The 27,914-nt window shown below is 50.0% G+C and overlaps 2 protein-coding genes across 4 annotated transcripts; both read right to left on the bottom strand.

Moving 5' to 3' along the window:
- Positions 1–123: 123 nt before the first annotated feature.
- On the bottom strand, positions 124–16,236 carry stim1b (stromal interaction molecule 1b). 3 transcript variants are annotated; one of them, XM_085364188.1, is made up of 14 exons: positions 16,117–16,236; positions 14,976–15,122; positions 11,519–11,649; positions 11,334–11,448; positions 10,876–10,984; positions 10,590–10,705; positions 10,339–10,513; positions 7,687–7,864; positions 7,443–7,610; positions 6,252–6,352; positions 5,635–5,870; positions 5,110–5,196; positions 3,820–3,886; positions 124–1,167 (listed from the first exon to the last, which is right to left on the bottom strand). In XM_085364188.1, exons 2-14 carry the CDS (start codon positions 15,118–15,120, stop codon positions 720–722), a joined length of 2,076 nt encoding a protein of 691 aa, XP_085220314.1. In that variant the 5' UTR covers positions 15,121–15,122; positions 16,117–16,236; the 3' UTR covers positions 124–719. The 3 variants fall into 3 exon arrangements, with proteins under 3 accessions (XP_085220314.1, XP_085220313.1, XP_085220315.1); XM_085364187.1 differs by lacking the exon at positions 5,110–5,196 and having other exon boundaries at positions 3,451–3,886; XM_085364189.1 differs by lacking the exon at positions 5,110–5,196.
- Positions 16,237–17,131: 895 nt separating this feature from the next.
- On the bottom strand, positions 17,132–27,914 carry pcf11 (PCF11 cleavage and polyadenylation factor subunit). Its single transcript, XM_085363488.1, has 18 exons — positions 27,677–27,914; positions 25,699–25,841; positions 25,241–25,423; positions 24,105–24,317; positions 22,607–23,544; positions 22,354–22,528; positions 21,832–22,234; positions 21,613–21,750; positions 21,460–21,525; positions 19,959–21,217; positions 19,002–19,068; positions 18,788–18,913; positions 18,579–18,711; positions 18,320–18,503; positions 18,083–18,238; positions 17,899–17,991; positions 17,773–17,808; positions 17,132–17,670 (listed from the first exon to the last, which is right to left on the bottom strand). Exons 1-18 carry the CDS (start codon positions 27,912–27,914, stop codon positions 17,440–17,442), a joined length of 4,782 nt encoding a protein of 1,593 aa, XP_085219614.1. The 3' UTR covers positions 17,132–17,439.

Genomic DNA, 27,914 nt, shown 5'->3' with positions numbered 1-27,914 from the left:
TCTGAAATAATAAATGCTGTTAGCACAAAATAACCCGTTTGTATGTTATCAGTAGATAAAAGACTACATCAGGAATGATTCAAAGTTATTCTAAAGGTCATTTATGACTCCAAATTGACAACCAGCTTCATTTAAACAGGCTGAACAGACGCAGGTGTGAACGCTCCCAGAGAACCAGCAGATGTCCTTTAAGACCACAACATTTATTATTTTTGGTACATTTAAAGGCAGAAATATTCTATTCACTGAGCTGTTTACATGACTCTGTTTAGTCTGGCAGCTTCAGGCCTCCGTACAGGTGAGGCTCAGTCACTGCAGTGCTCTGGGGCATCTTCATCACAAACCACAGTCTGCCTCACAGCAGATTTTGGACTTCTGAGGCACTTTCAGAGGAAAAAACAAAACCGTGATATTTCTTTGGTAACATCGTGAAAACATGACAATAATGTCATCAACTCACAAACAGCTTTTTACACAGGATGCAGTTCCTGCAGTGACTTCACTGCAGTAAAAGTACCACTACAACAGCATTTAAATACTCTGGGAGCCGATGTTGGTGTTAGTTTGCTGGACTGGGGCTGATGGTTGGTCTGGTCGTCCCTGTTTCGGCTCCTCCTCGTCTTTTCTTTGGTGGTATGTAAGGTCTGATCTTCGCTGTCATGCAGAGACACGAGGGAAACCAGCGGCAGCGTAAAGCGTTTGGGTTCCTGGCGTGATGCTCAGTAACGTCCATGTTTCTTCTTGAAGAGCTTGTTAAAGGCGTTTCTCCTTCGGCTGCCGGACGACTCGCTATCCTCGCCGGCGTCTTCCTCCGTGCCGCCCTTTCTGGTGGGAACCTGGAGCCCCGCCCCCCGGGCGCTACCTGATGAGCTGGAAGAGGTGGACGACGAGAAGACGGCGGTTCCGTCTGTAGCGTCCGATGTGATGCAGAGGGAGCGAGTGGAGCAGGCGGAGGCGAGGACGGAAGCAGAGATGCCCCTCAGCTCCCCGAGGCTGGAGCTCTTCTCTAGACCTCCTCCTCCACCTCCCATACCCAGCCTGGAGCCCGGGTCCTGCAGTGGGTGGAGCCTGGACGTCAGGAGGAAGGACTTTGAGCTGTGCTGACCTCGGGGGTCGCTGTGAGACTGCGGGAGGGCGGAGTCAGAGTCTGAGCGGTTCATGATGTCCCTGAAAGAGAAGATCAGAAACGATGGTTTGCGTGAACGTCACGACTGCTGAGACTCTTCACCGAGACGCTGGTGACAGAGCGTCTCGGTGAAGCTGCAGATGATTGGTCGACTGCTCGAGCTTCTTAGCCACCATTTTTAAAAATCAGAATCCACCTCTGAGCTGCAGTTTGACAGCCATGGCTGGAATAACTGAGTACACAGACCGCTGCAGTCATGGTCGACACATCGGTGACCGCCTGCCGTAACTTAGCTGTCAGCACGACGCTGTAAACATGTGCGCTCGTGTCTGAATCGCTGCAGTCTTATTAGAAACATGGACGATGAACAGAAGAAACCGCCTCCTGCTACGTGTTCATATGTAATGACTGGTTCTCGGACTGGTGGAAACGTGGCGCCGACACAGAAACGACTGACTCGTGCATTTATTACTGCAGAGCAGGAAAATAACGAGTTCGTAAAGCAGAAGCTTTGAATGAGGATGTTTTCTGTTAAGTAGAAGGTAAAGGCAAAGTTAGAGGGAAACAGCAAACCACAGAGACCCTGAAAGATACAACCGGAAAGAACATAAATGTTAATAACAGAGTAGGAAACTCTGCAGGAAACAGTGAAACATTGGGCCTCATTCATCAAAAGCTTTCTCTTTAAGCACCCCTGATCTCTTCTTACCTAAACTCTCAACCTGAACTGTTGAGGTTTGGAAGGAAATCAGTCAAAGGAAACAAATTCAGAGAAAGTCCTCAAAACTCTTGGATACTAACTCTAAGAACTAAAGAACGCCCGTAGAAGATCCTAAAATTAAATTCAAAACATTTAAGAGTCTTCATCCATTTATCTGAGGTTGGGCCACGAAGGCAGCAACGTTTTCCCGGGATCGTTGGGAATAAGACACCAAACAGACATCCTGATGAATCAATCCCAACATCTAAAGGAGCAGTGGCTCCACTCAACATGTTAAAGCTTCTAAACATCTTCAACAAAAGGCGCACATACACCAGTCGAGACAATCAGCAACCTGACAACCAAAGACCACCAACTGGTGCACTGCTTGCTGGAGTAATCTCACAGCACCTTTGAGGCCAGTGTTTGAAGCAACTATGAACAAAGGGTAATAAATAATAAATAAATAAATAAATAACAAAGGGTTCTGTTGAAGGATTATATCCATGTTTGCATCAAGAGCCTAGTGACCAGCCTTCAGCTGCAGAGGGTAGAAACACAGATCAACCAGCTTCATGTTCTCCCACAGTTCTCTCTTTGCCATCGTCCAGTTCCCACAAAACTGATGGGACTAAACAATCCAAAGGTCCACCTCACCTCCACCTTCCAATCTGTTGTCAGTGCTTGGGGCAACAACACTCCTCCAACCCAGACGACTATTCCACCATATAAAAAAAAGAAAAAACAAAAGACAACTTAAAATCTGGAGATACTTAAGCATAACTTGGTTTCTCAAACAGAAACACGGTTCTAAAGTTCCTAAAAGGACGACCTACGCTTTGAGCTCCAGTCGATAAACGTCACAGGGCTGAATACAACAGGCAACCCCAGCATTTTCCAAAGGTGTGGACACTCTGGTCACACCAGGTGAGCTCGCAAGTCCTCAGCAAGTCCACAAACACATCGACTGGATGGCCTAACAACCTTTCCAGGGTTCAACAACTTTCAATTACTGTCGACCCTGAGCACTACTATACTTTAAACTCTGAAAGAAAGCGCTCCAGCAGGTGCTGAGGACTACACTCTGACCAAGTCGAGTGAACCACATCTGGTCCAGCAGCAGCTGCTTTTGACCAGAAATACAGACAAAGCTCCAATCTGGTCACATGTCAACTTCACAGCTTTGAACACCACCTGAGGTACATCTGAACACCTTCACCGAGTCCCCTAAACAGAAGCAGGCTGTACTTGCAGACACCTGCAACACGGCCAGAAGAACCACGAGGTTAAAGAGAAGCTTCACTGTTCTACAGCCAGGACGGCGTCCATGTGGTTCCTCCTGAACCTCCCAATACGATGGATTCCAAACTCTAATATACTTTGACAACCTTCCCTTCTTCTATCAGCTGCTCCCTTTAGGCGTCCCCACAGATCACCTGCAGGCCTGCTCACAACAGCCCTCTGCATGTCCTTCACTTTTGACCACCTGAGAATTCAAACTAAAACTTGAACTCGAACCGGCGAGTCTCATAAATTATCTCAAACCGAGCGAGGCCCACTGATTCGACTGCTTCGGTCTCGTTAGTGCATCAGGTTTGGAAAACAGTCATGCAGAGAAAAATACCGGAAGCTGCTGGAGCGACAGCGCTGCGCTTGACTTGTCACAGCGCCCCCTCCAGGCGGGAGGCTGGACGTCGCCTCCGCAGAGTGGAAATGGGAAGAACGGAGGAACAGAGCAGAAAAGTGGGCGGTGCCCTCAGCGCATGAAGAAGAGTCAGAAGGTGGAGGAGAGCAGGAGAAGGTGGGGGGGTGAGAAGAGGAGGTGGGGCTGAGGGAGGGGTGAGACAGGGCGGAGGAGAGAGAAGGGGGAGGCACAGGGGGGAACTCCAGGTGGCCAATGGAGCGGCTGCGATTCTGCCGGCCGCTGGGAGGGCGGCACGATGTGAACGGGTCACGTCCTTCCTGTGGAACCAAGCTCCGCCCTTCAACCAACCTCTGAGAGCTGAAAGTGTTCAGGGCGGGGTCTCCGATCCTCTGTCGCAGGGGCATCACACTCTGAGCTGCAGGACAAAGAGAGTGTAGAGTTACAAATGAGACTCTTATTTTGGAAACCAAAATAAATTCAGCTCACAAATAGAAGAAAGCAGTTTTAAACTAAAAAGGGTCAAAGAAAAGGCAGAAAAATGTGCTTGTATTTTGAAATTTAGCAGCCAAACCTTCAAAATAAAATCCGGTGTTTTCTTCAGCTTTCAGAACATTTTTCATGTTTCTTCTTTGAGCTCTTCTGTCGTTCAACCTGAGCTCATTTTATTTTTCTACAAGCAATTTTTTTTGTGTTTTTCAAGCTTTTGCTGCATGAACTGACGTCACAGTCCAGCCGAGTTACAAAACATCAGCTGCTATTAAAGTGGATGTTAGTGAAAGGAAGAGGCAGAAGCAGGTTATTAAAATGAAGTGAGGGCTCCGGGACTTCAGAGAAAAAGCAGAAGAACAAACTGAAGTTTGAATGTCCAACCACACGGGGAGGAAGAAGATGAGGAGGAAGAAGAGAAACACTCGACGAGGCGTTCACAGGGACACTGACCCGGTTTAATATTTTGACACAGTAACTAAAAATCATTAGTGCCAAACGTAATAAACTTACCGATTTTAAAAGAAGTTAAAAAATATTCAGATTCAAATCTGAATATTAATGTTGCCCATTTAGTAAGGCCTTATTTTTGTGCCACTATTCTGAGCGCACATAAAACAATTGCAGGTGCAAGTGTTGCATTTTGAGGAAAAATTTATTTTGAGCGAAGAAAAGCTTACTTTGAGTGAACAAACTTTATTGCTGCGTGCACAAACTGTATTTCAGCTACAATCATACCCCTATAGTTACATTCCTGCCTATAGTTACATTGTAACATCAGTTTCAGGTGGAACAGGCAGCAGCTCCCGTGTGTTACGCAGTCAAACTGTTTAATATTCTGACATTTAATCAAGGATCTAACTTCCTTGATTAAAGGAAAACTTTCTATAGTAAAATGCACTTCAAAGAAAAAGAATCTGTGTTCATGTGAACGTCTTTGCACGACTGATCAATACCTCTGTGTCTGATTGAAAAAGATTATTCAGACTTTGCAGGAATGAAGAAAAATTATTCTGAATTTTTCCTCTGATCAGGTTTCCTTTGAAATGCTTTAAAGGATCTTAAATGTGTTTTAGGTGCTGATTGGTTGGGTTTGTACAGAGGTATGAACCAATCAGAAGAGAGGAAGGCTAAGGAAGGGGTGAGGCCAACCGGATTGTTTCCACGCTGACTGGGTGTCTGCGATGCCACTCAGGGGCCAGAGGTCGCTGACTCGCCGGTCCATCTGCCACGCTGCGTCTGGAAGGAGCCAATCAAGAGACGGCAAGAAAATAAGACCAATCAGAGGAGGAGGCGGAGACAGAGAGGGGACCACAGGTGAGCTGAGAGAAGGTAAGTAATGATTAACTCTGAAGTTTAGGGTTTGTGTTTTTGTTGCATCATGTGACTCTGAAGAAGAAGAAGAGTTGAAGGAAAGTTCCACTGTTCTTAATTCAGGACTTCACCTTAAGATTTCATTCTAACGAAATGATCAGAGAGCAAAAGTGTATGAATCAGAACATCCAAATCTTTGTTCTGAGTGTAGAGATCAGCTGATCTGCAAAAGGCAGCAGGTTAAGAGCCATCAAAGTGATCCTGAGTTAGCTTAACTAAGCTAACTCAGGATCACAGCCGACTTTCCAACTGCTAGTTAAACTGACTCAGGGTTACTGTGATGACGTCACAGAGCAGACTTACACTGCAGCGTCCCCGGAGAAAGGATGTCCTCGTCCATGTCATCTAGGTCATCAGAAAGGAGAAGGTGCTGAGGGGTCGGAGGTCGCAGCCCGAGGAAGGACGGGTCCAGGTTGAGGGCGGTGGCTAGCGCACCGAGGCCTGGATTGGTGACCAAACAGAAGCCCGTCAGAGACTCGATCTGCTGCCAGCGGTGCAGCTTCTCCCGCAGCGCCGCTGTCACCTCAGCCAGGGCCTGTCTGAGGAGGAAGAGAAGCAAAATAAGCTACCTGTGCAGGTAACACAGGTGCGCGTGTAACAGGACGCATCAGCAAATATATGTCCCACAGAGTGAGCACAGAGGAAAGAAACAGGAATATTTATACAGAAAGAATAGTTCAGGGACTCCACAGTCACCTGTCCATCAAGCAGGCCACGCCCCTCCAAATGCCAATTCTAAGCCTTAATTTAATTTAAAACAGGTTATTTAGAAAAATAATCTACATAGACCAAACAGTTTGTGTATCAGGCTGCAAGCATGTTTGTTTCTGCTGTAAAGTTTAACATGGGAGTCTATGAGCACCGACTCACTGCTGCCTCCGCTGGACATCAGAGGAACTGCAGGCTTTGCGCTTACTCACTTGGCGGAGAGGATCTTGTGATCGACGTCATCCAGCGAGGAGCTGTGAGCCACGTGAAACGTGCCGAACAGAGAACTCCTCTTCTTCTTGATCTTCTCTGCCTGAAACACCAGCCTCATCATCATCATCATCAATGTTAGTGTGTGTTTTTTCTCACCGTAATGGTAAACCAATATCAGAATATATCGATTCTGTGCAGTTTACGGTGCTGCTCCTACAAATCTATAAATCTTAGCTCAAATCTCATGACAGCGTCTTCATCATGTGTGCTTTAGCTTGTTTATCTCACAGTCAGGATAACATCAAAATGACAAAATGTAGAAATGATGAGGATCCCGATATGGTTCCTGTATCATGTGTGAGGTGCGTTCAAGGCCATCTCCCCATGGAAGTCCCGCTCTGACCTCTTCCAGAGTCTCAACAGTGACCCTCAGCTTGAATATTTGACATCAACTCTTTATCAGTCAGGACTTCCACAGTAGTCACCTCAGCTCCCGTTTAGGAAAGAAAGCTAAATGCATGTTGTAAACTGTTGGCTCAATCCCGGATAAGCCCCCAACTATTTTTAACTAATAACTAATTAACTATAACTATTTTCCAGGAAGTATTTGAGGATAATGAAGGATTTTGCTGCAGGAAACACACTGTCAAACCAGACTAAAGAGCCTGGACGACTTCCGCTTTCAGCTCTCATAGTGCGTCTAAACCAAACATGATACAAAATTTTGGTTCGTATTACACTCGTAAATATCCACTTTCAGACTTATTAAAGTCCTGTGTTTCTGCTCAGGCCCTGTTTCTGTATAAAACAAAATTTGGACGAGTCAGCTCCAGCTTTTCTTGAAAGGCATCAGTGGGCTTGACCGCTTCCCTCATGCATCAGGATGTCCCCGTCTCTCCCTGACTGATGAACTCACCATGAACGACCCAGAGGACACCAACAGGTTTGTCAGGTTTGGACACTTGCTGACTAAGAATTTGATGTTTGCAGGACATCAGAGCAGGTCTTCCAGACAGATCTGAAAGTAGAAGCAGCTCCAGAGGTCCTGGAGACGACCTTGAAGGGGCTCAGGGATGGTTTTTGCTTTCTGGAAAGTTGCTTTTTGGCCATTTTCCACAGCAGGAAGTGTCCCTGAGAGACGTCCATCAGAGAAACGTTAAATTTAAGCCAATTATCTTTGCTTCACTCACCCCCTCTCTGGCCTGTAGCAGCTGCCGCTCAGCGCTCTGTTTCTTGATGTTGTAATACTGAACTTCGATTTCGTGCGTCAGCTGCAGCCACTTCTGCAGCGCCTCCGGCGGGGTCCAGTGGACTCGTGACTCCAGCTCCCGCTCTGCCTTTTTCAGCACCTTGCGGACCTGCGGTGAACACAGAACAAAGATGAGCCGATGAATTGATGGAGGGACGGACGGGCGGTGTTTTAAACGGCCCCACCTGCTCCAGCTCCTCCTCGGCATATTTCTGCCGGCTCCGCTCGTTCTTGTTTCCCTCTCGCAGCTCACGAAGCCGCAGAGCTTCCTCCTTGGCCGAGTTGATCTCGTTCCTCAGCTCCTCCTCCACCTTCACCTTCTCCACCTGGACGCAGCGCTGCTCCTCTTGAGCCTGCTGCAGCCTGCCATGAAAAAACAACGAGAGCAGCAACACGTCGGGTTAAAACGGCGTCACCACTTTCCACCCGTGTCCCATTTCCACAGAGTCAAAGACATTTACGGAGATGAGCGTTCGAGTGATGTTTAAGAATCGTCAAAACACGCCAACCTGAAAGGCTCAGCTGAGGTTAGCTGGCTTCTCATGCAACGACAACACGTTCTGGATCAGATTCAGATCTGGGAGTTTGCAAAACATTAATTTAATAATAATGATACTTGTGGCTATGCTGTGGGACAGGAGCTCCAGCAGATTGGAAAACTCACAGGCTGTCACCAAACTGCTCCTGGATCAGTGGAAGAAGTTGGACTTTGACGATGTTCTCAGTGTGTCGAGCCCACAAACTGAGGGCAGCCTGCAGCTGTGAGGAGCTGGAGCAGAGGCTCTGATGAAGGGTAACTTTGATGGTCCCTCACAGAAATGGCAAAAATCCCAAATAAAAACTGAAGAAACTGAAACTTCATGTCTGCATGTCGCAGATTTGCTGAAGCTCACATCTGACTCTCCTCACGGCCCCACAGCCACGTCGTTATGAAGGAGATCAGCATTTCCTGTTAGCACAGGAAGTGAGGTCAGCAGGTTCAGAGCGCTGAACTTTTAGAATGAAACTGTTTTTATTCCTACTCTACTATTTCCTAACCGACCCATTTCCTTATTGACTTTTATTGATGATTAACCTGTGGAATTTCTTACTCATTTTACTGTTTAGTCATAAAAAAAATAAATAGAATCTGGAAAATGTTCACAATTAAGAAGCTTGACTTCCTGTCATGTGACTGATGACTTCCGCATGCCAGCGCAGCAACACAAAGAAGCTGCTGCCTTCAGTTATCACTGATGGCAGCAGGAGGCGCTGTTCTTCCACCTGAGGAGACGTGTGTGTGTGTGTGTGTGTGTGTGTGTGTGTGTGTGTGTGTGTGTTGGGGGGGGGGGGCTATTTTTGGAGAGAGGACAAACAGACAGCAGCTGGGGGATTTCAGACAGGAAACAGAGCCGATGCTTCAATTGATCCCAGCAGATCAGCTGAGTGTGTAAAAGTAGCAACAACAGTAATAACAGCTGTGTGTGTTTTAACTCCTGGTATAAGCTCACACAGGAGCAGTGAGGATAATGACAGTGTGAGTGTGCTCTGAAGCCCCTTCTGAGAAGCAATCAGAGACAGGGGGGAGGAAGAACTCCTCTTTAACACGAACAGCAGAACCAGGATCAAGGAGGAGCAGCTGCATGTTGGAGGGCGTGGGGTTGGCTGTGCTTCACAGCCCCCCCGGCTCTATGAGAGACTGTGCGAGTCGTCCACTAGTGAGACTAGTGAGAGCACACAGTGAGCAGGAGCAACGTCACCGAGAACCACGGCCAGCGAACGCGTCGCTGCATCCACACAGGAAGCTCGTCTGTCTCGTGAAGAAGGTCCAGACCTGCAAACATCTGGAGCTTTATAAGGAACAGCTGGAGTCTGCAGCGTGTGGAGAGCAGCTGACTTTATAAAACAAACACACGATTACTATCAAGATAACTGCTTGCTGCCATGGCAACGCTATCACTTTGATCTGCAATGTGATCGCTGTTACAGCGTGTGTGTGTGTGTGTGTGTGTGTGTGTGTGTGTGTGTGTGTGTGTGTGCGCGCGCGCGCGCAGAGTGAGCTGCTGGGCACTCATGCCCATAAAAGGACTTCAGACAGGACACCTCTGCAGAGGCTGTCCACACACACACACACACACACACACACACACACACACACACACACACACACACACACACACACACACACACACACACACACACACACACACACAGGTTGCTTCCTTGTGCTGTCACAGTTATAATAAAACGAGCTGCTCTGTTTTTTCTCTGGACTTTTTTAAACAACCTGCCAAAACACAGAGCCACTGCTGGGGGCGTGGCCTGTTTGATGACAGGCTGCAGCTGCTAGCTGCGTGCTAGTTCACCTCTGGTCCTCTGGGCCGTCTTTGTGCTGTCAAATAAACCCATAACGTGGCTGCTGTTCAGTTAACGGTTTAGAGCAGGGGTGTCCAACTGCAGGCCTCGAGGGCCGGTGTCCTGCAGGGTTTAGATGTGTCCTTGATCCAACACAGCTGATTTAAAGGGCTAAATGAAAACATGTCTTGACGTTCTCCAGAGGCCTGGTAACGAACTAATCATGTGATTCAGGAGTGCTGACCCAGGGTGAGATCTAAAACCTGCAGGACACCGGCCCCCGAGGCCTGCAGTTGGACACCCCTGGTTTAGAGGAAGGATTTTAATTGGATGTTACAGGTCAGCAGGTACCTGCGTACAGTCTGTAACTCCACCCTCTTGTCACAACCCCCCCCCCCCAAAACACAACATGGTGGCTAAAATGCTAATGTTGCCTGCTACCATCTTTTATATACAGTCTATAGACCATCAGCTGAGTGTGGGCGTGGTGCTGGAGGACGTACTTCTCCTGCAGGTCGAGCAGGCTTTGCTCCGCCCTCTGCAGGCTCTCCAGGTCCTTCACCAGCTTCCCCAGGTCGTCTCTGGACTTCCGGGTCTGGGCGTAGGCGAACCAGCAGCCGCCAAGCGCCATCAGGATGGACAGACCCAGCACCAGGTCCTTCCAGCGGCTCTGCTGGCCTGCAGACACACAGACATTACACACCAGCAGCACGCGCAGAAACACGCGCACATGCACACGTTGGTGCACACACACCTGGCGGCGGCCCGAACAGCACGATGTCGAGAGCTTTGAGCTGCAGCTTCTGAGCGTGACTCCGGTCTAAAATCTTCAGCACGGACACGGTCAGGGTCGCGTTCTTCACCGCCAACCTGCAGGAAGTGGAAACACACAGCAGACACACACATCGCGCTCTGAATGTTTACACTAAAACGTGCTGAACTTTGTGACCTCGCAGCTGAGGACGGGTCAGGATCAGTGTCTCCGTGTTACTGCTGACTCACGGCGAGCGTCTGTGTTAAATAAAGATCGTCGTGGTTACCTGGGCAGCGCTTGGCCGTCCAGCTGGTGTCTCCTGAAGCTTTCGCTGTACTGAGGCAGCTCGACGCTGGCAAGCCAGTCCTCCACCTGCTGCACCGTCCAGTTGTAGACTGAAAACACAGTAAACACACCTGAAGCAGCCGGCATGTGTAAACAAACAGGAAACTGTCAGTGTCGCCGAGTGATGGCGGCTTTAACTCCAGCCTCTCCTCCAAAAATAGAGTTTGACAAACGTTGTGTTTTTGTTGCTGACAAACTGAGCAGGAAGTCGAGGCAGCATTTTTCCCCTCATCGTTTCCTTTCTGCCTTCACACCTGCTGATTTTAACTGCAGCTTTTATTTTGATGGGGTCAGACAGGGAAGTACACCGCACATCTTTAACTGGCGCGTGTGCTGGTGTGCGCGTGTGCTCGAGCCTGGTTGGAGGGGAGGTGATGGTGCTCCTTCGCTCACACCCACCTTCGGAGCTCTTCCAGGCGTTCCACATGTCCTCCACGCTGATGTGGGCGTCGGCTCGGTGGAAGCTGCTGTGTTTGGCTTTGGGGTTGTGATCCTTCAGATCCTCCCTGAGAAACTGAGAGCAGCTCACAGTTAGAGTCTGAGCCCGCGTGCACGCGTGAAGCTTTCGGAGCCTCGTGTCTCACCTCGTCCGTCTCGGTCGCGTCCACCGTGCCGTCGGCGTCGTCGTCCATCAGCTTGTGGATGCTGCGGATCGCCTCGAAGCTCAGCAGAGAGTTCTCGTCCTCGCAGAGCTGCTGGTCTATCGCGCACAGATCTACGAGAGGAAACATCCGTCACTGAGTCACAGCCGGGACAATCCCCGCCCACCGTGCGTGCTGTTGCGGTGGTCAGAGGTCATCGGGGGTCAAACACAACATCGAGTGACACTTTATTAAAATGAGCCTGTAAAAACGTTTCCCTCCATCTTTGCAGGCACACAACGTCTCTGACTGACCTCCTGCTGCTCAGGTATCATCCACGTGTGACTTCCTGTCCTGGTTTCAGTTCAGCTCTAGAGTGACCACGCCACACGCAGCCAGAGACAGCTGCACGAAGAGTAAACACTCATCGCTCGCACCTGCCATCTTTGTTTGGGTCACAGAACGGAGACGCGTCCCGCAGGAAGTTATTTTAGGTCTGCCTTTAAATCTACTTTCAGTCTTTCTGTAACAGTTTCAGGCTCTGTGGCTGTTTCATCTCCGTCTGTGATTCATTATTCTTTCTGTTTCCACCAAACAACATCACACAACAACTCATGTTCACATGAACGACGACTACGAGGAAGTAGGGAGCAACTGAAAGTGCCACACTCACTTCCTGTTAGCCTCTGCTAGCAGCTAGCGTCTGATCGTCACCAAACATGACAGCAGTGAAAAGTTCATGACTGCATTTGGTCATTTCAGCCTCCGAGAGTCTGTGTGTGTGTGTGTGTGTGTGTGTGTGTGTGTGTGTGTGTGTGTGTCTTTCATTGTGTGTGTCTGTGTGTGTGTGTGTGTCTTTCATTGTGTGTGTCTGTGTGTGTCAGTGTGTGTGTGTGTGTGTTTCAGTGTGTGTGTGTGTTTGTCTGTGTGTCAGTCAGTGTGTGTGTGTGTGTGTGTGTGTGTGTGTGTGTGTCCCCTCATCTTTGTGAGGACCGAAATCTGCATTTTACTATACTTGTGAGAACCAACAGTCACTTGTGAGGACACACACACACACACTGACTGACACACAGACAAACACACACACACACACTGAAACACACACACACACACACACACACACACACACACTGACACACACACACACACACACACACACACACACACACTGACACACACAGACACACACACACACACACACACTGACTGACACACAGACAAACACACACACACACACACACACACACACACACACTGACACACACACACACACACACACACACACACACTGACACACACAGACACACACAATGAAAGACACACACACACACACGCACACACACAGACACACGCACACAGACACGCACTGACACACACACAGACACACACACAGACACACAAGCTCAGGTTTTCTGTCATTAGCAGTGACACCACAGAAGAAGACCGGGACGAGGTGAAGAGCGCCGGCGTCTGAGGCTTAAGACGAGCAGCTGTGAGGACGGAAATACTCGGATGACTGGGAATAATGAGGATGGAGGTCGAGTCAAAGTTACACAGTCACTACACTTCCCATCATGCATCCTGCACAGCTTCTGCAAACGCATTAAGTGTAACAGCTGCCTTATTACCACCATCACTGCCTGTGGAGCTGAAACACCTTCAGGCTCTCAGTTTTCTCATAGGACCGGAGCACGTTCTCCTCCATCCTCACCATCTCTACTTCCTGTCCGCGATCAGGCTGTGGGCGGAGCCTATCTGTCACCCTGCTTCCTTTGACACTGTTAGCTTGTCATTTTCAGGAAGCTGTGGTGAGCTGCCAACGGCTAGCTCCCACGCTATCAGTGCTGCACAGCTCTGAGACAACGCACGCACACACACACACACACACACCGTCTTGCTGTTTGGTTCCTATGAAGAACACCCACAAACACGCTGACCGCACACAGGAAGTGCCGCCGTCTTTGGCAACAATAGCTGAGCGTCACGTCACCTCTGTCAGCCCGTGAAATAACTCTCGCCTCTTCGTGTTGTCCTGAAACACTGACTGCAGCGTGCTGGCTTGTCTCAGCATGCCGGAGACGGCTCTGAATAACTGCCAATGCTTGATGAAGACATCTCATACTACGATGACAGAACGCCGCTGCTTTACATGACCAACGGAAGAGCGAGCAGCAGATCATCGTTTGTCCTCTGGTCAGACTAGACATGACCCTCGGAGAAAACCTCAACCACTGACACGTCAAACTCCACAAGCAGTTGTTTAAATGGAGGGGGCTTATTCTGCTTGTTACCAGGCCTGTTCTCAGATCTGTAGATCTGCTGTCTGAAACTGGCTGCTTTAGCTCCCGTCTCTTTAAGGCACCCCTCCTTAAAAGCCCACATTCTTATGATTGGCCTGATCCTGAAAACCTGCAGAGGGGCAGGTCCAGACTGCTTATAAAAGATGGACGTAGCTTTCACATCTGAAAATTGAAGCCAGTTTTTCAGTGTCTGCAAGCTTTCTAATGTCCAGCAAGGGGGTGACCCTAAAAGAGAAGTCTTGATTGGAAGTCCATGAGCCAATAGCCTTGAGCTCAGGAAACACCTCATGAGTTTCAGGTCATGTAAGCACAAAAAAACTGATTTGGGTTCAGTTAGCATTTTGAACTAACCTTAGCAAAACAGGTAGCAATGTAGCAGCAAAGGTAACCTTGCTGGGTATCAAGCAATTTTCTCGCATTAGCCAGTAAGCTAGCATTAGTTAGTATGACCTGGAAAAAAACAGGTGTTATTTAATGAAGCCCTGGTCAGTTAGGACAGGAGTCGACTCATGGACGGATTATTAGCCATCTTTATTCTAGCTAATGTTAGCTACACTAGCATGCTTGCTAACCCAGTCATATTAACCCTTGTGTTGTCCTCAGGTCAAATGACCCCAGGTGTATGGGAATCCAGAGGACATTACAAGGGTTAAAAGCTACCTGATGTAATAAACGTACTGTCCTGAGTAGATAAGGTAGGCTAATTCATCCAAAATCTCTAGTATGGTCAGCTACGAGTTTTAAGTGGAATAGCGATCTAACAGCTAGCTATCTAACCTCACCATGATGTTACTTGTATTAAAATCATCAAACAATGTTAATTTTCTCCAGCAAAGATGTACAACTAACATTTACTCTCTACGATAACGGCTAACATGATTAACAAGTAGTTAGCAAGCTAATTATAACGGACTGGGAATGATTCAGGATTTTTCTGCCATCACGATGACTTCTAGCATAATTAATAACAGTATTTTGAGCCACTTTAATTTAAAATGAATGTAATCTACAACATCCTAAGATGGTACAGGAAGTCTTTTAATTTGACAAGTAATCAGGATCCCCGGTTTGTTTAAAAAATAAAGGTTTGTTTTGTAAACAGTTAAATAAGAGGTGGCTGACATCATTCATATACACATGAACATAAGAGTGCTTCATACCTGAGGTTGTGTCGCTGGTGGACACCACATGATGATGATGCTGCTCTGGGTGGGCGTAGTCACGGCTTCTATCCAATCCATGATGAGCCTCAACACGCATGCTCAGCAGACACACACCTGCCAGCCACACACACACACACGCCATATCTGAGGAGGAAGCAGAAGAAGCCTTTCAGAATAAAAACTGAAACGCGTGGTTGAGTATGAGCCGCTGACAGGTGAGTGGATGGTGCATGTTCATCATGGATCGATCTGTAAACTAACGAGTCTCCAGCAGCTGCTGTCCCGGGGTGCGAAGACACGAGCGCTTTCGGGAAACACCTGTTCATGCAGATAATCAGTCCCTCAGCCAATCAGCTGCACCACAATGAAATGTTCTGAAAGCTGACATTGTCTCGTCAAACAGCACCACAGTGCCTGTGAACACACACTTAGCAAACAACACCAGACTTCATTCAAACTGTGTTCACGTTAGATTTTATTCTGAAACTCCCAATCTTTGTATTTTAGGAGAACAGCACTGAGTGGGAAACTGACAATTTGGCTAATTTAGGACTGCGTTTATTCAAGTGAACTTCTTACTTTCTGGTTCTATTTTCATCAAACAAAAACACTGTACATACACACTGAGGGCTGGTTTCCCACACATTCATTATTATATAATACTATATATAATAATACACATCTGCTCAAATACAACCAGACCAGACTCCATTCAAATTTCGGCCACTTTTAGAAGATTTATCTGGCTGTGGTTTGGCAGCTAAAACGGAGCACACGAGGCTGTTTTAGGTGAAGCCTGGTTTGTGCTTCTCCCGTGAGGACTGGGATTATTGATCTGATCGTTTTACGCACAAAGCTGAGTTTGATTAAGGAGGAGGCGTTCACGGCCCGGTGCTCATCTCTCTCAGCTGAGCTAGTCTTTTTCGCCGCGTTTTAAACACAGCAGCACGTGACCCCATCGCTGATCTATCGATACTTTGCCGCTTCAGCAATCACATGCTGCTTCCCGCGAGAACTTTAATTAACGTTTGTTTAAAAGGGTCAGAGGTCACACAGCTGTTCGGTTTCCCACCCGCTCGGTTTAAACCCCGAAAGTTTCATAAACAACTAAAATCAGCTGAAAGTGAACGCCACGCACCTCTAACACATCGATCCCATCTGATCAGCTGTGATCGATCCGGACAGAGAGAATCACGCAGCCTGCTCCGCACTCCTCCACCCTCCGACTCCAACTCCACAAACTGCAGTTGCTGAGAGCACGAAGATATCCGCCTGTGCCGCGTTCACGGACCCACAGAGAGCTCCGAATTCAAAAACCTCAGGATATACATATATTTTTTAAATCAAAAGGCAGCGCCCAGTTGCTTCTGCAGGGTGACAGCGCCACTCTGAGGTCAGTCAGAGGAAGTGCAGCTCGCCCAGCGGTCACATCAGTGCTGACAGGAAGCGTAACCTCGAAATAACGCGTCACCAGAACACCAGAAATGAAAGCAGACTCCGCCAAAGTGCTGAATATACAAGTGAGACCAAAGAAGAAGAGGGTTCATCTCCGTCTCCCTGTCAGCTTCACCTGCAGCTTTTTGGCCAATCAGATCCCAGAAAACAGCCTCACGCTTCCTGAGAGGTCAAAGTGCAACCTGTTTCACTGCTGACACTTCACTAGTATCACCAGCCTGGAGCTGCTTTCAGCCTTCATGGATTCAAGGAGCTGCTGGAGGTCAGGGTCCATGTTGATCTGACATCATCACACATGCTGTTGTAGCCATCATGACAGTAAAGCTCCTCTACTGGTCTATGGAGGCCATCTGAGTGCAGCACATTCACCTCTGACCTCGTGTCTGCGCTGCAAAATGAGCCCGTCATGTGATTGGCTGATACTACAAGTGGCAGGTTATTTAAGCTGAGATGAACTCCGTTCTTATCCTTCTGTGACTGTCGGCTCAGCACCAGCTTCACTTCCTCTTCAAATGAACTTTTAACACACACACACACACACACACACACGAATAAATACCCAGAGCAGGATGTTTGAACCCACTGAACCTTTATTGATGTTTGGAACCCAAATGACAGTAAAACTCAGGCAATTAACGATCAATGAGATCAATCAGTATTCACACAAACAGCTTTCAGATGCTTTTATTGATCCAAAGAGAAAGAAAAACGGAAAGAGGGCGGGCTCCTCGGTAGACGAGTCCACGACGCCTCCCGCTCAGACGATGCTTACCTTCAACACCTGCGAGGGCCCATCGATAAACCAATCAATCATCAATAATCTATGTACAGGGGTAACAGCTGATTCAATCACTGTAACACCAGAGTTACCAAAAATACTTTAATGTATAAATTAGGTCATGTACAGGTTCACTGAGGCAGCCGCACGGCCGCGAGTCCAAATACAAAAATGTATTCAAGTACAGACGCAGAGGACGAGTCCCTGCAGCTAAAAACCGCCGCCACCTCACAACGCCGCCGCCGCCGCCTCCTCACCTGCCTCCGTCTTCACTTCAGGAGGCTCCCCGCTCTCATTCTGCACCTCCTGTTTCACTGAGGTGGCGGCGGCAGCAGCAGCGGCAGCAACAGCACAGGAAGTGACCACCTCCTGCTTTTCTTCCGTCTTCACGAAGGCGCCCAGCGGGTGGTCGGTCAGCAGCTTACTGGGCGACGGCGTGACGTCGACATACGACGATGTCTGAGGAGACAAATGAGAGCGGCGCAAAGAAAAACATGTGAGTTTATACCAGAGAAGAAGAAAGAGGAGGAGGGAGGAGGTGAGGGAGGAGGTGAGACTTACGTTCTTATAATCCTCGAAGCAGGAGGGGTGGAAGTTCTGTGGAGGGAAAACAAACAGCTGGTCACTCGCTTTGTTCTTATTGGTCATCTTACTGATTAGAAGTGGATGGGTGGAGCCTCGGCACACCTTGTCATCGACCTTGACGGCGTTCTTCAGGAACCAGTCCTCCTCCTCCTCCACCCAGTACGTCTCAAAGGGCTCCTGACAGATCTCACAGCTCTGCAGGGAGGAAGGAAGCATTTTTATTGGGCGAGCCTGTGATGTCACCGACAAGCAGGTTGGCCGTCGATTGGCCGTCCGCCGTACTCACCTCTCCCACCTGGTCCTTGGTGGCTCTCACGATCTGGAACTCCTTCTCCTTGGCAGCCGCCTGGCTCTTCTGCACCTCCTCCTCGTTCTCCTTCTCGAAGAACTGGCTCTTGGCGCGCTCCTCCAGGTCGGCGATCTCCTCGAACTCGATCCAGTCCTGCACGACAAACGTATCGTTACATCAGAGCGCTCCACAGGGAGCTAGGCGCCGCGCCCCATGAGGCGTGTTCGTTCTCACCGTGAGGCTGTAGTACCAGCGGCGGTGCGTGACCTTCTTGCTCGCCACTTTGCCGGCGTGGTTCTGCCTGAAGTGCCAGTCCAGGTGGTCAGCGTACATGTCGGTCTGGGCGGCGGTGAAGCGCATGCTGCACAGGCAGCACTGGTTCCCTGAGTACAGCTTCGTCACCACGCTCTCGTAGCGCCTGCGAGAGGGGCGGGGCAAAGTGAGTCACAGCAGAACAAAGTAACCTCGACGATGAGGACAGGCAAATACTCACTGTTTCATATCGTCGATGCTGAAGCTGGTGAGGTCCAGCACGTCGTCCTCGCCCTCGCCCTCACCCTCCACCTCCTGCTCCTCCTCTTCCTCCTCCTCTGGTGGCGGTGCCGGCGGAGGTACAGAAGACGATTCTGGAAAAAAAACCAAACACATCAAACTCGACTGAAGAAGAAGGTTAAAGGCGACAGAGGGAGGGGCTTCACTGACCGCTGCTGGAGGCGGGCGCGGCGTCGGGCTGCGAGGGTTTGATGATGCCGGTGGAGAGGAGCTTGGACAGCAGGTCGTTCACGTCCACCTGACCGAAGTGGTTCTCCGGAGGGACAACCTGCGGATCTACGCAAATACCAACAACCAGTCACGATTTCTGACCTTAAACTCGAGAGCGTTAAAGCTGACCGACACAAACGCCACGCAAACTTACTCTGCTGTCCGAAAGGCACGGCGGTCTGAGGTAGGAAGGGCTGGGCCATGGCTCCCATCACGCTCACCTGAAAACAGCACAGGTACAAACACTCAGATCATTCCCCAGGAACTCGCCCTGCTCAACAACGTGGCCTCTGCACCAATCAGAGCCACCAGCTCAGAGGATCAACTGCACATCTTCCTGCCATTTCTGCACCTCACTCCTACCTGACACGTTCACTTGTTTGCTCAGCAGCGTCTGCTGCCACCTTCTGGCAGTAGTGGGGCTAATTTAATGATAAATGTCCTGAACCGGCGCAACAGCACGCTCTGTAGCATTAACTCCGCCCTCTGCACAGCCTGATACCTTTAAATGTAGTTTTTTTTTTTTTTTAATTCTCTTTAAAAAAAGAAAAACAATTAAAAAGGAAAATTAATCATCACAGAGGTCAAAGGTCCAGAAACTTGTGACCATGCAGAACAGTAACACTTGCAGTCCATCTGTGCTGCATGCTGCATGCCTGCTGGGCCTACCCGATTGGCTGTTTTATGGAAGAACTCCATTCGCTCCAACTGACCTGGAGTAGTTGCAGAAGTTAGCAACATAGGCTGGCTGTGCCTCAGCGATAGATGTAGGTTTTAAAGTTTCATTGTTTCTAAATAAAACTCAGGTGCATGTATCGCATGAGGAGACTCAGGCACTGCGATTATACAGGATTAGCATGCTAGCATGCTGTTAGCAGGCCAATAACGGCTCTTTTAGCTGCGTCTCCATGTATCACATCAACTCTGACTTAACTGATGCCTAAGTGTTTGGTTGCCCCAAACTACAGTCACAGCTGCTCAGCTGTGGGTGGAGCTCCAGTTGCTCTGAATTTGACACTGGACTGAACTGAGGCAGCTCTGATTGAAACCTGTCTGAAACTACCTCTGTTCTTATTGGTCTAGATCCTGTGATGTCCTGTGCGTTGCTTACCGGCTGCTGTAAGCCAACAGCGGGTGCCCCGGGGTTGTAGAAGGGGGCGGGTCCTGGCTGACTGAACGGCTGCACATGGAAGTTTCCGGCTTGCTGCATGTTCTGTTGCGCCGGGAACGCCGCTGGTGCTGCAGGGAACTGAGGATTGATGGGGTCCGGGAAACGCTGGGGGGGCATGGCGAAGTTCTGCTGGGGGGCCATGGGGGTTTCGTACATGGGCGGGCCCATCTGTCTCATGAGGGGCTGCAGGTTGTGTTGGGGTTCGAAGCGCAGGTGGCCCTGCCCGGGGAAGTGCTCGAAGTGCGGGGGGCCTCCCTGATGTGGCACGTCATACCGGGGGCCCGGTTGGCCCGGCCCCTCGAAGTGTCCAGGGCCATCAAACCTCGTGGGGCCCTCGAAGCGTGCTGGCCGCTGCTGGAAGCCCATGGGGGCGGATCCAGGGCCGGGACCCATGTTGTTTAAGTGACGTGGTGCTTCGAAGCGCTGCAGCGGGCCCTCTGAGTGGCCGGGTGCCGGCACCTCAAATCGTGTCTGTAGTGCGACAGGAGCCCCGAACCTGCCGGGCCCCTGAGGGGGGCCCTCAAACCGCCCTATTCGTTCTCCACCTCTCATCGGGCCATGACTGATGTGTCCGGGACCGTCCACCCTCTCCGCCATTGTGTGATGAGTTGGTCCGGCACCCTCGAACCTGCTGGGGGCTGGGTGGTGAGGCCCCTCACACTGCAGTGAGTCATCGAACCGCCCAGGGCCACCGCCGCCTTCATACCATCCTGGGGCGTGAGGCCTAGAAGAGCCCATATGACCGGGGCCATTGTAGCGTGCAGGGGGGTGTCCCCCGTCGTGAGGTGGTGTGTGTCCGGGTGACCCGCCGTGCTGTCGGACCGAAGATTGCGGCCCTCCACGGGGGAGTGGCGCCTTCAGGATGGATTTGGTTGAAGCATGAGGCGGCGGGGCATCAAGGGGCCCGTCGTCCGAGTGCTCGCTGTTTGGGCTCTCAAAGCGCGCTATCGGGCTCATGTCAGCAGAGTCTTTCTGTAACGGTGATAGCCGTTCGCGCTCGAAGCGTGTCGCCGTGGCGTCCAGGCCAGCTGGGCTCGGGGAGTTCCTGTGGACCACTGTGCCCGAAGGAGGGGGCACCTCCGGCCTGCGGGCGTCAGCAGGTGGGCCGTACCGCCGTGGGACATTGTAGCTGCTCTTTTGCTCCTCGCGGTCGTTATAATGCTGCCGCTCTGTCAGCGGCGAGGTCCACTCTCTCTCATCTGGAAACCACAGAAGAAGAAATGCTGTGAACGCTGCCGCTTCCTGTCAGCTGATAAATTACAGTTTGAGCTTCATCTGTCTGAATGTGAGGGTGACACTACAGAACTGCAGAGGTGGCCGACTACGACTCCCACAATGCCTTGAAAGGCTGGCGGTGAGAGGGAGTGTCTAATTAGCGGTTAGCTGATGATGTAATCGGGGCTCCTGACTGAATGTGTAGGACTCGTTAGAAATGTCTAACCCTGCTGAAGTATCCCTGATCGACACCCTGACACCCCGCCGCTCCAGAACCTGACCTCTGACCTCTCTGTGGATAAAGATGACAGATAACAGGTAACCTTCACGCCACTTGAACACGTGAACGCAGCGCAGCATGGTGGCGGCGTGCACTCACTTGTCTCTCTGTGGTCGGGTCTCTTCGTGAAGCGAAGACCTGGCTTCAGCGCTGGAAACTCTTTGCCGTGGTTGTACTCCTCAACCATGGGGGCGAGCGGCGCCCGATGCTCCTCGCACTCTTTGCTCCGCCTCTCGCCTGAAAAGGGCAGCAGATGTGTTTTTGTTTAAGTAATAAAGCTCTGTTCTCTGGCTAATTTATTGATCATGTGACGCTCACCTGGCCTGTCTCGCGGGCCTCGGTTGTATTTATGTGGCGGCGGATGTCCGCCGCTCTGACCGCCACCCATCTTCTCGCTGTGCCCTGGTTTGTCGGTGATCTCGGGAGTCTCCTCCCCCTCCCACTCCTCTCCGGCAGGTCGGTGATTGACCTGAGTCTTCCTCAGCTTCGACTTGTGCTCGTAGTATGACAGCTCCGCCGGGTCCATGCCTTCGTGGGGGCGGGGCTGAGATGAGGGAGTGCTCAGCAGTGGCGGCTGCTTCTTGACGGGGAAGTCTGATTCGTCCCAGCTGTCTTTGCGCAGCTGGATCTCCTCCTGATACTGGTACAGCTGTTTGATCTGGTGAGCCATATTGAGGAACTCCTCGCGGGAGATCTCGCCACTCTCCATGCGCTTGCTCGCCTGCAGACATGTCATAGTCACATGATATTTAGTGACATGGTAACCCCCCCCACTGATCATAACAAGTGAAAACCAGTGAAACAGCTTTATCCTGCATGTGAGCGGGTCAGTGAACGTACCCTCCTCAGCAGGTCCTTCTTGGAGGCGGAGTTCAGGACATCGGGGATCTGCAGGTTGGCGTCGACGCTGAGCCGGTGCTTCGGGGTTCGGGGGGTGCTGGGGCGGTTTGGCGTGCTGTACGGTTTGTGTCTCTGAGGCGTGGGCTTGGCGTGCACGTCGCCCGACAGCTTCATGCTGAGGAGGAAAACGATTTACGTTTTTTAAAGTTTTAAAACTTTTGAATAATATTTCTGATGCGTTTGATGAACTCACTGTTTACTCTCCTCCCAGCCGCTCCTCCAGCGGTGAGGGGCGTCCTTCATCTCCTTGCAGCCTCCGTCGTGGCTGCGTGGCGAGTGAGAGTCTCTGGTCTCGGAGTGGCGTTCCTCCCCGGGTCTCTTGGACCTTCTGCTCTCAGATTGGCTTTTGGGGGTGGGACGGTCCTCCCGACCGGGCTTGCTGTGCAGCAGGTCGAGCCTCCGTGGTTTTCCAGCTTTGTGCAAAGGTGATGGCGAGGACGAGCTGCTGCGGGCTCTGCCCTTTGGCGAGCGTCTGTCCTTCCTCTTTGGGGAGCCGGCGGGGGATCGCGACCTAGACCGCGAGCGAGTGCGCTTCCTTGCATGCGTTCTGGCGTTGCCAGCGGTCTTATCAGCAGCCTTGTCACGCTCGTGTTTGGCGACCGAACCATTCACCAGTTTGCCTTTGAACCTCTGAGGCTCCGCCCCCCGTGCAGCATCCTCCCGCTCCTCATCACCACATCGCTTCTTCTCCTTCTGCTCACCGTCCTTGCCCTCGCCCACCTTGTCCTGCGTGCGTTTCCTCAGCCGCGGGTCTTTCTTCGTGCCGCTCTGAAGCGCTGCCTCCGCTGCTTTGGTTTTACTCGGCCCACTCTTCGCCATTGGAGACGGCGATTTGGATTTGGGTTTCTCCTGTGGAGCGTCTTTCTTCTGCATCCTGGCTTTCTCCAGAGCGAGAGTGTGACTTCCTGTGGTGGGTGGAGTCTCTCTTTTTGTTGTGGCAGGCTGGTCTTTAGGTAGGGGGCCAGTGGGCGGGCGGTTCAGCCGGGGGTCTCTGACGGACGACTTTGAATCGCTCTGAGGGGGTACCCAGGGTCGGACCACGGGAGCGGGTTGGCTGATGAGCTTGGGCGCCGGGCTCATTGATGATGAAGTGGAGATCGCCGTCGCTGCTGGTAATGTGAAGCCGCTGACCTGTAACCATGTGACAGAGCTGCCTGTTAAATATGTGCAAGTTTCTACACAACAAACCTGACAGCAGATAAACTCCGCTTTAAGGTGTCGCGGATAAATACAGGAAAGTAAAACCAGTACAAAACAAAAACAACAAGTCCTAACACACGGGAAAAGACCCGAGGAAACAGCGTTAACGACAAAAACCCTGAAAACCATAAATGTCACACCCGAGCCTCGACTCTCACGGCCCTGGGACCGCTGCTCTAAACCTTCGGACAAGTGACAGGTGAGCTTTGAGCCAAAACAAAAGATTTAAGACTCTGCTGCTTCTTCCTGTCGTTTTTACCCTTTAAATGGGAACTAGCAGCGTCCCAGTTCAGATCAAACTGGTTTGTAGTTTGATCTGAACTGGAGCTGAAGGCTTTAACACATTCGGGGTGTTTCAGGGTTTTTAAAGCAGTGAATGGCCATGACAGCGCTCAGATAATGTTCTGGTTTTAGCTTAAGTCTGAACCCCTGGATTGTGATGCGGACACGTGATTGGCTAACAGTGATGTTACAGCCCCAGGTGGTCGTACCAGCTGAGCTTTGGTCTGCTCCAGCTCCAGTTCGATCTTCTTCTGCTGGAGCTCCAGGAGCTGCTTCTGTTTGGCCAGCAGCTGCTGCCGGATTAGCTGCTCCTGTGTCAGGCTGGACTGACTGATGGCGGCAGGGACCGGCTGAGGGGCAGGTGGGGCCGTGGGCGGTGGCTGGGCCGGGGTTGGCCTGGGAGAGGATGAAGACTCCTCAGGCTGAAAGACGGAGAGAAAGATAACTTCGGTTTAGAACTCAAGTTCAGCTCCACAAAATCCCATCGCTCAATGTGGATGATGCTGTGTGTGGTCAGAGACCAGGGAGGGTCACTGGGGTCCAACCCTGGAGCCTGACCCGGACACAGGTAAGGAGCACGTGGATGTGACACTTGACCCGGTCATATTTATGGAAAACCTCTTTAAAAACATTTCCAGTGATCAAACTAACCAAACCTGCATGCAGCCACCTGACAGTGGTTAACACTGGTTTGAACCAGTTTATCAGGTTCACTCTGCATGGATGTCCTGACAGGTTAACCCAGTCTGACACCAGTCAACAGTTTAATAAAAGCATGACGTCTGCTCACTTTAGTTGGTTAAAAATTGTCAAATTCTGTCATTTGAGCCAAACAAACCAATTTCTGCTCCCAGCTTCATTTTTCTACTTTATCTGACGTGAGCTCGACAGCAGATCTGAAAGCAGCTTCACAACGTAACCAAGCACAACCGAAACCTCAGATCAGGCACAAAAACTCAACGCTCATAAGAGCAAAAGTAAAAAAACAAAATAGTAAGTATTAAACACAGAGTTCTGCCGGGTCTCCTTTATTCTCCTCAGCACATCTTTATTTGAAGATATTACAGCAGAAAAACTAAAAACAAAAACCTCCCACGCTGAAGCTCTCTGGACCTTTTAAAGACTCTTAATAGGAAACATTGTTTGTGGTAGTTACTGTAACAATAACTTATTTACATGTGAACAATCCTCAGGGGTGTACCTGCACGTTTCACTACATCTTCTTTATCGACATTTCAAGGGCACAGACACATTTATTGAGAAGCCCGACGAGGACCTCAGGAACAAACCTCTGCGCCGGGGCGACCTCGGGCTGCCCGAGGCTCACGCCCCCGCTCGTACACACCTGTTTGAGGAACTTGGGGTTGACGTGGATGCTGGAGTTGGGGGTGGGCGGCGGCAGCTTGATGGGCCACGCTGGGTCCACAGAGTTGACCTTCACGTCAAGCGCGTACAGCTTCTTGGGCGGGAACACGTCGTCCCAGGTGGAGCGCAGCTTGAACAGGGACTTTCTAGTGTTTTCGTCCACCTACAAACAGAGGACAGCGCTTGGTCCACAGCCACCAACAAAAAGCAGACATCACACTGTGCACAGCTGTTAGTCCACTTCAAAACATCAGCTAAAGTCCTAAAGCCTCCCTCCAGCTTTCATTAGCAGTACGTTACGCAGTAAGACAGGAGCAGAGTGCAGGAGACTACACAGAAGAAAGCAAGCAACAGGACAAACAGGAGGGAGTGCGAGGGCTGCTAACATGTCACTGCTTAAATCTTAACAAGGCCAAACGGCAGCAAAGAGAACTGTACCTTTTCAAAGACACATATAAATGAAGGGATTAGGTTTTTAGCAAACACTGCAAGGTATTCTCCTCCAACATTCTTCACTATGGAATCCACTAAGTACAAAACTGGAAGCTTCTCGCTGGGTGGGGCCTGGAGCAATAAGAGAACTCGACAAGTTTAGAAAACAAACAGGGGTTAAAAGCAACATTTCAGAATAAAAGCTCACAGTACACCTGCCCCGCCCCTCAGCACCCAAAAACGTGGAAAAAGTTCAAAAGGTCAAGAACTGCAGGAAAACATCTCAGTCCCAGTCAGTCCGTGCGCTGCTGCGTCTTCACAGGAGAAAAAGGAAAAGTCATCTTCACGAGTCCACTCAGCGTCTGCCGAGTTACAAAATGAGTCCGTGGCGCCGCCAGGCTTCAGTCCAGGAGCCGTTTACCTCCAAAGAGCGTTTGTAACCTTCCACCGCTCTTTGTACGTTTACCCAGAAGGCTCGTCTTCGAGGTGACTCCACCCCCAGTGAGCTTTATTCCCCCTCACACCTCCACTTTGACCCCCGACATCTTTAATCCCCCCCCCCCTCCCTCAGTGTGTGCAGTAAATGAAACCAGAGTCATGCCAAGAAATTACACTGGGAAATAAAAAATGACAAAAAGCACATTTCACATTTTTTATTATAAACATTTTAACCATTCAAATCACATTTTTCAAGAATTCAAGATTCACGGACCAGAAGCTGAGTGTAACGTGATGGCGGGCGGAGGGGGTGTTGAAGACGCCCCGTTAATCAATGACCCGACACTGATAACACACAACAGATCAGACTGAAACCATTCAGAGACACTGATGTGGTCTGAGCTCAGCAGGACTACAGATGGTCAAAATCCACCAAAAACTCGAGCCGCTAATCCTCAGTCAGATCAATGTGACGAGCTTCACGCTGATTGAAAGCTCAAGTGCTGCAGAGGGAAGTTTGACTGTTTACCAAAGCTTTGTTCAACACGTGCACACCTCAGACTTCTAAAGGAGAACTGTGACACCATCAGCACAGCAGTTATTTATTCATTTACAGACATCAGCGGGCGACACTTCAACACGTCAGGCACTTCTATGAAATCTGTCCTTGGTTTAAAGTCAAACTGCTGAACCTGATGTGAGGAGTTTAGGCCAATTCAAGGTTTTTACTGTTTCTTTATTTAACAAAGTTTAGACCACTTCAGAGCATTAGCCTGAGACCAGCAGGGCACAAACTGAGACATCACCCGGAGTTCAGTAGAGCTACTGTCCGACTGAGGCCAGAAATAACAGCGCGGTGATTTCCCCTGTTCAGGAAAGTGACTCAGATTTACTTCCCCAGCTCTATGTGGCCTCATCCTTTGTGTTAATAACCCAGAGAAACAAGACTTTCAAAAAAACATCCATTTTGTGAATTTAGTATTTTTTAATTTTAAGAAATAATCATCAGCCTGAACTTTAATCTAGGTTTTAAAGCAGCCTCGTGCAGATTTCGGCCCTTCCCACGTGTCAGAAAGTATTCTGTCGCTGCAGTTGTTTAAATAAAGTTGGTTTAAACAAACTACCATGGCAACAAGCTGAACCAAAGTTAACGTCCCGCTAAAGTGCCGCCTTCTTTTCTACTCACGTCTACTGACGTTTACTCCACATTAAAGAGGAAAACGCAGAGCGAACGGTAAAGACGGACTGATTTAAGGTGGGCTGATTTAAGGTGGATTTCAACTCCAGACCACATCGAGTACCTACAGCGAGTCTGCAGAGAAATGGCGTGCTGCTGAGTACAATAAAGAATAAATGGTCGGTTGACTTTAATACACACAGTTGTTCAAGAGTTGGCTGAATGCGGAGCTAGCAGAACAAACAGCTGGATGTTTTCAGAGACCGTTACCGCGGCCGACCTCGTCGCCATGTTCGGCTAGCAGCTAACTACATACATCGACAGCAAACATCTCAGTGTGAAAGTATTCTATATTCATAAAAACCTTGCTTATTTGTGCTTCAATAATTTCCACGATATCCTTGGCGAAGTTGATGTTTTCCTCGGCCAGGATGGTCAGCATGTTGATGTGCGGCTTGCTGTTAAACGTCAGGTCTTCGAGGGAGGACTGGTACTCCCGGCAGGCGTCTTCCCTCGCCGCGCTGTCGTCCATCTTTGAGCTGAGACACTCGGCCAAACCTAAGCGAGTCTTACCGAAACCATAACCACTGATCAGCAGGCAGTCCAT

This window comes from Diplotaxodon limnothrissa, linkage group LG10 (assembly GCF_057381915.1).
Source record: "Diplotaxodon limnothrissa isolate DT_005_m linkage group LG10, D_limnothrissa_male_GT1.1, whole genome shotgun sequence".
Taxonomy (NCBI): Eukaryota; Metazoa; Chordata; class Actinopteri; order Cichliformes; family Cichlidae; genus Diplotaxodon; species Diplotaxodon limnothrissa.
The sequence above is the reverse complement of the archived record's forward strand: the minus strand, read 5'-3'. Positions and strand labels throughout refer to the sequence as shown.

Excerpts from the sequence above, each read along its gene's own strand:
- stim1b (XM_085364187.1), bottom strand. The coding sequence starts at position 15,120 with ATGGCGTGTGTGTGTGTGTGGCTGGCAGGTGTGTGTCTGCTGAGCATG. Across the intron at positions 11,449-11,518 it reads ACGCGACCGAGACGGACGAG|TTTCTCAGGGAGGATCTGAA; the intron begins GTGAGACACGAG and ends AGCTGCTCTCAG. Across the intron at positions 7,865-10,338 it reads CTGCTCGACCTGCAGGAGAA|GCTGCAGCAGGCTCAAGAGG; the intron begins GTACGTCCTCCA and ends TTTTCATGGCAG.
- pcf11 (XM_085363488.1), bottom strand. The coding sequence starts at position 27,914 with ATGGACTGCCTGCTGATCAGTGGTTATGGTTTCGGTAAGACTCGCTTA. Across the intron at positions 19,069-19,958 it reads CTGTTGGCTTACAGCAGCCG|GTGAGCGTGATGGGAGCCAT; the intron begins GTAAGCAACGCA and ends TGCTGTTTTCAG. Across the intron at positions 17,809-17,898 it reads CCGTCAAGGTCGATGACAAG|AACTTCCACCCCTCCTGCTT; the intron begins GTGTGCCGAGGC and ends TTCCCTCCACAG.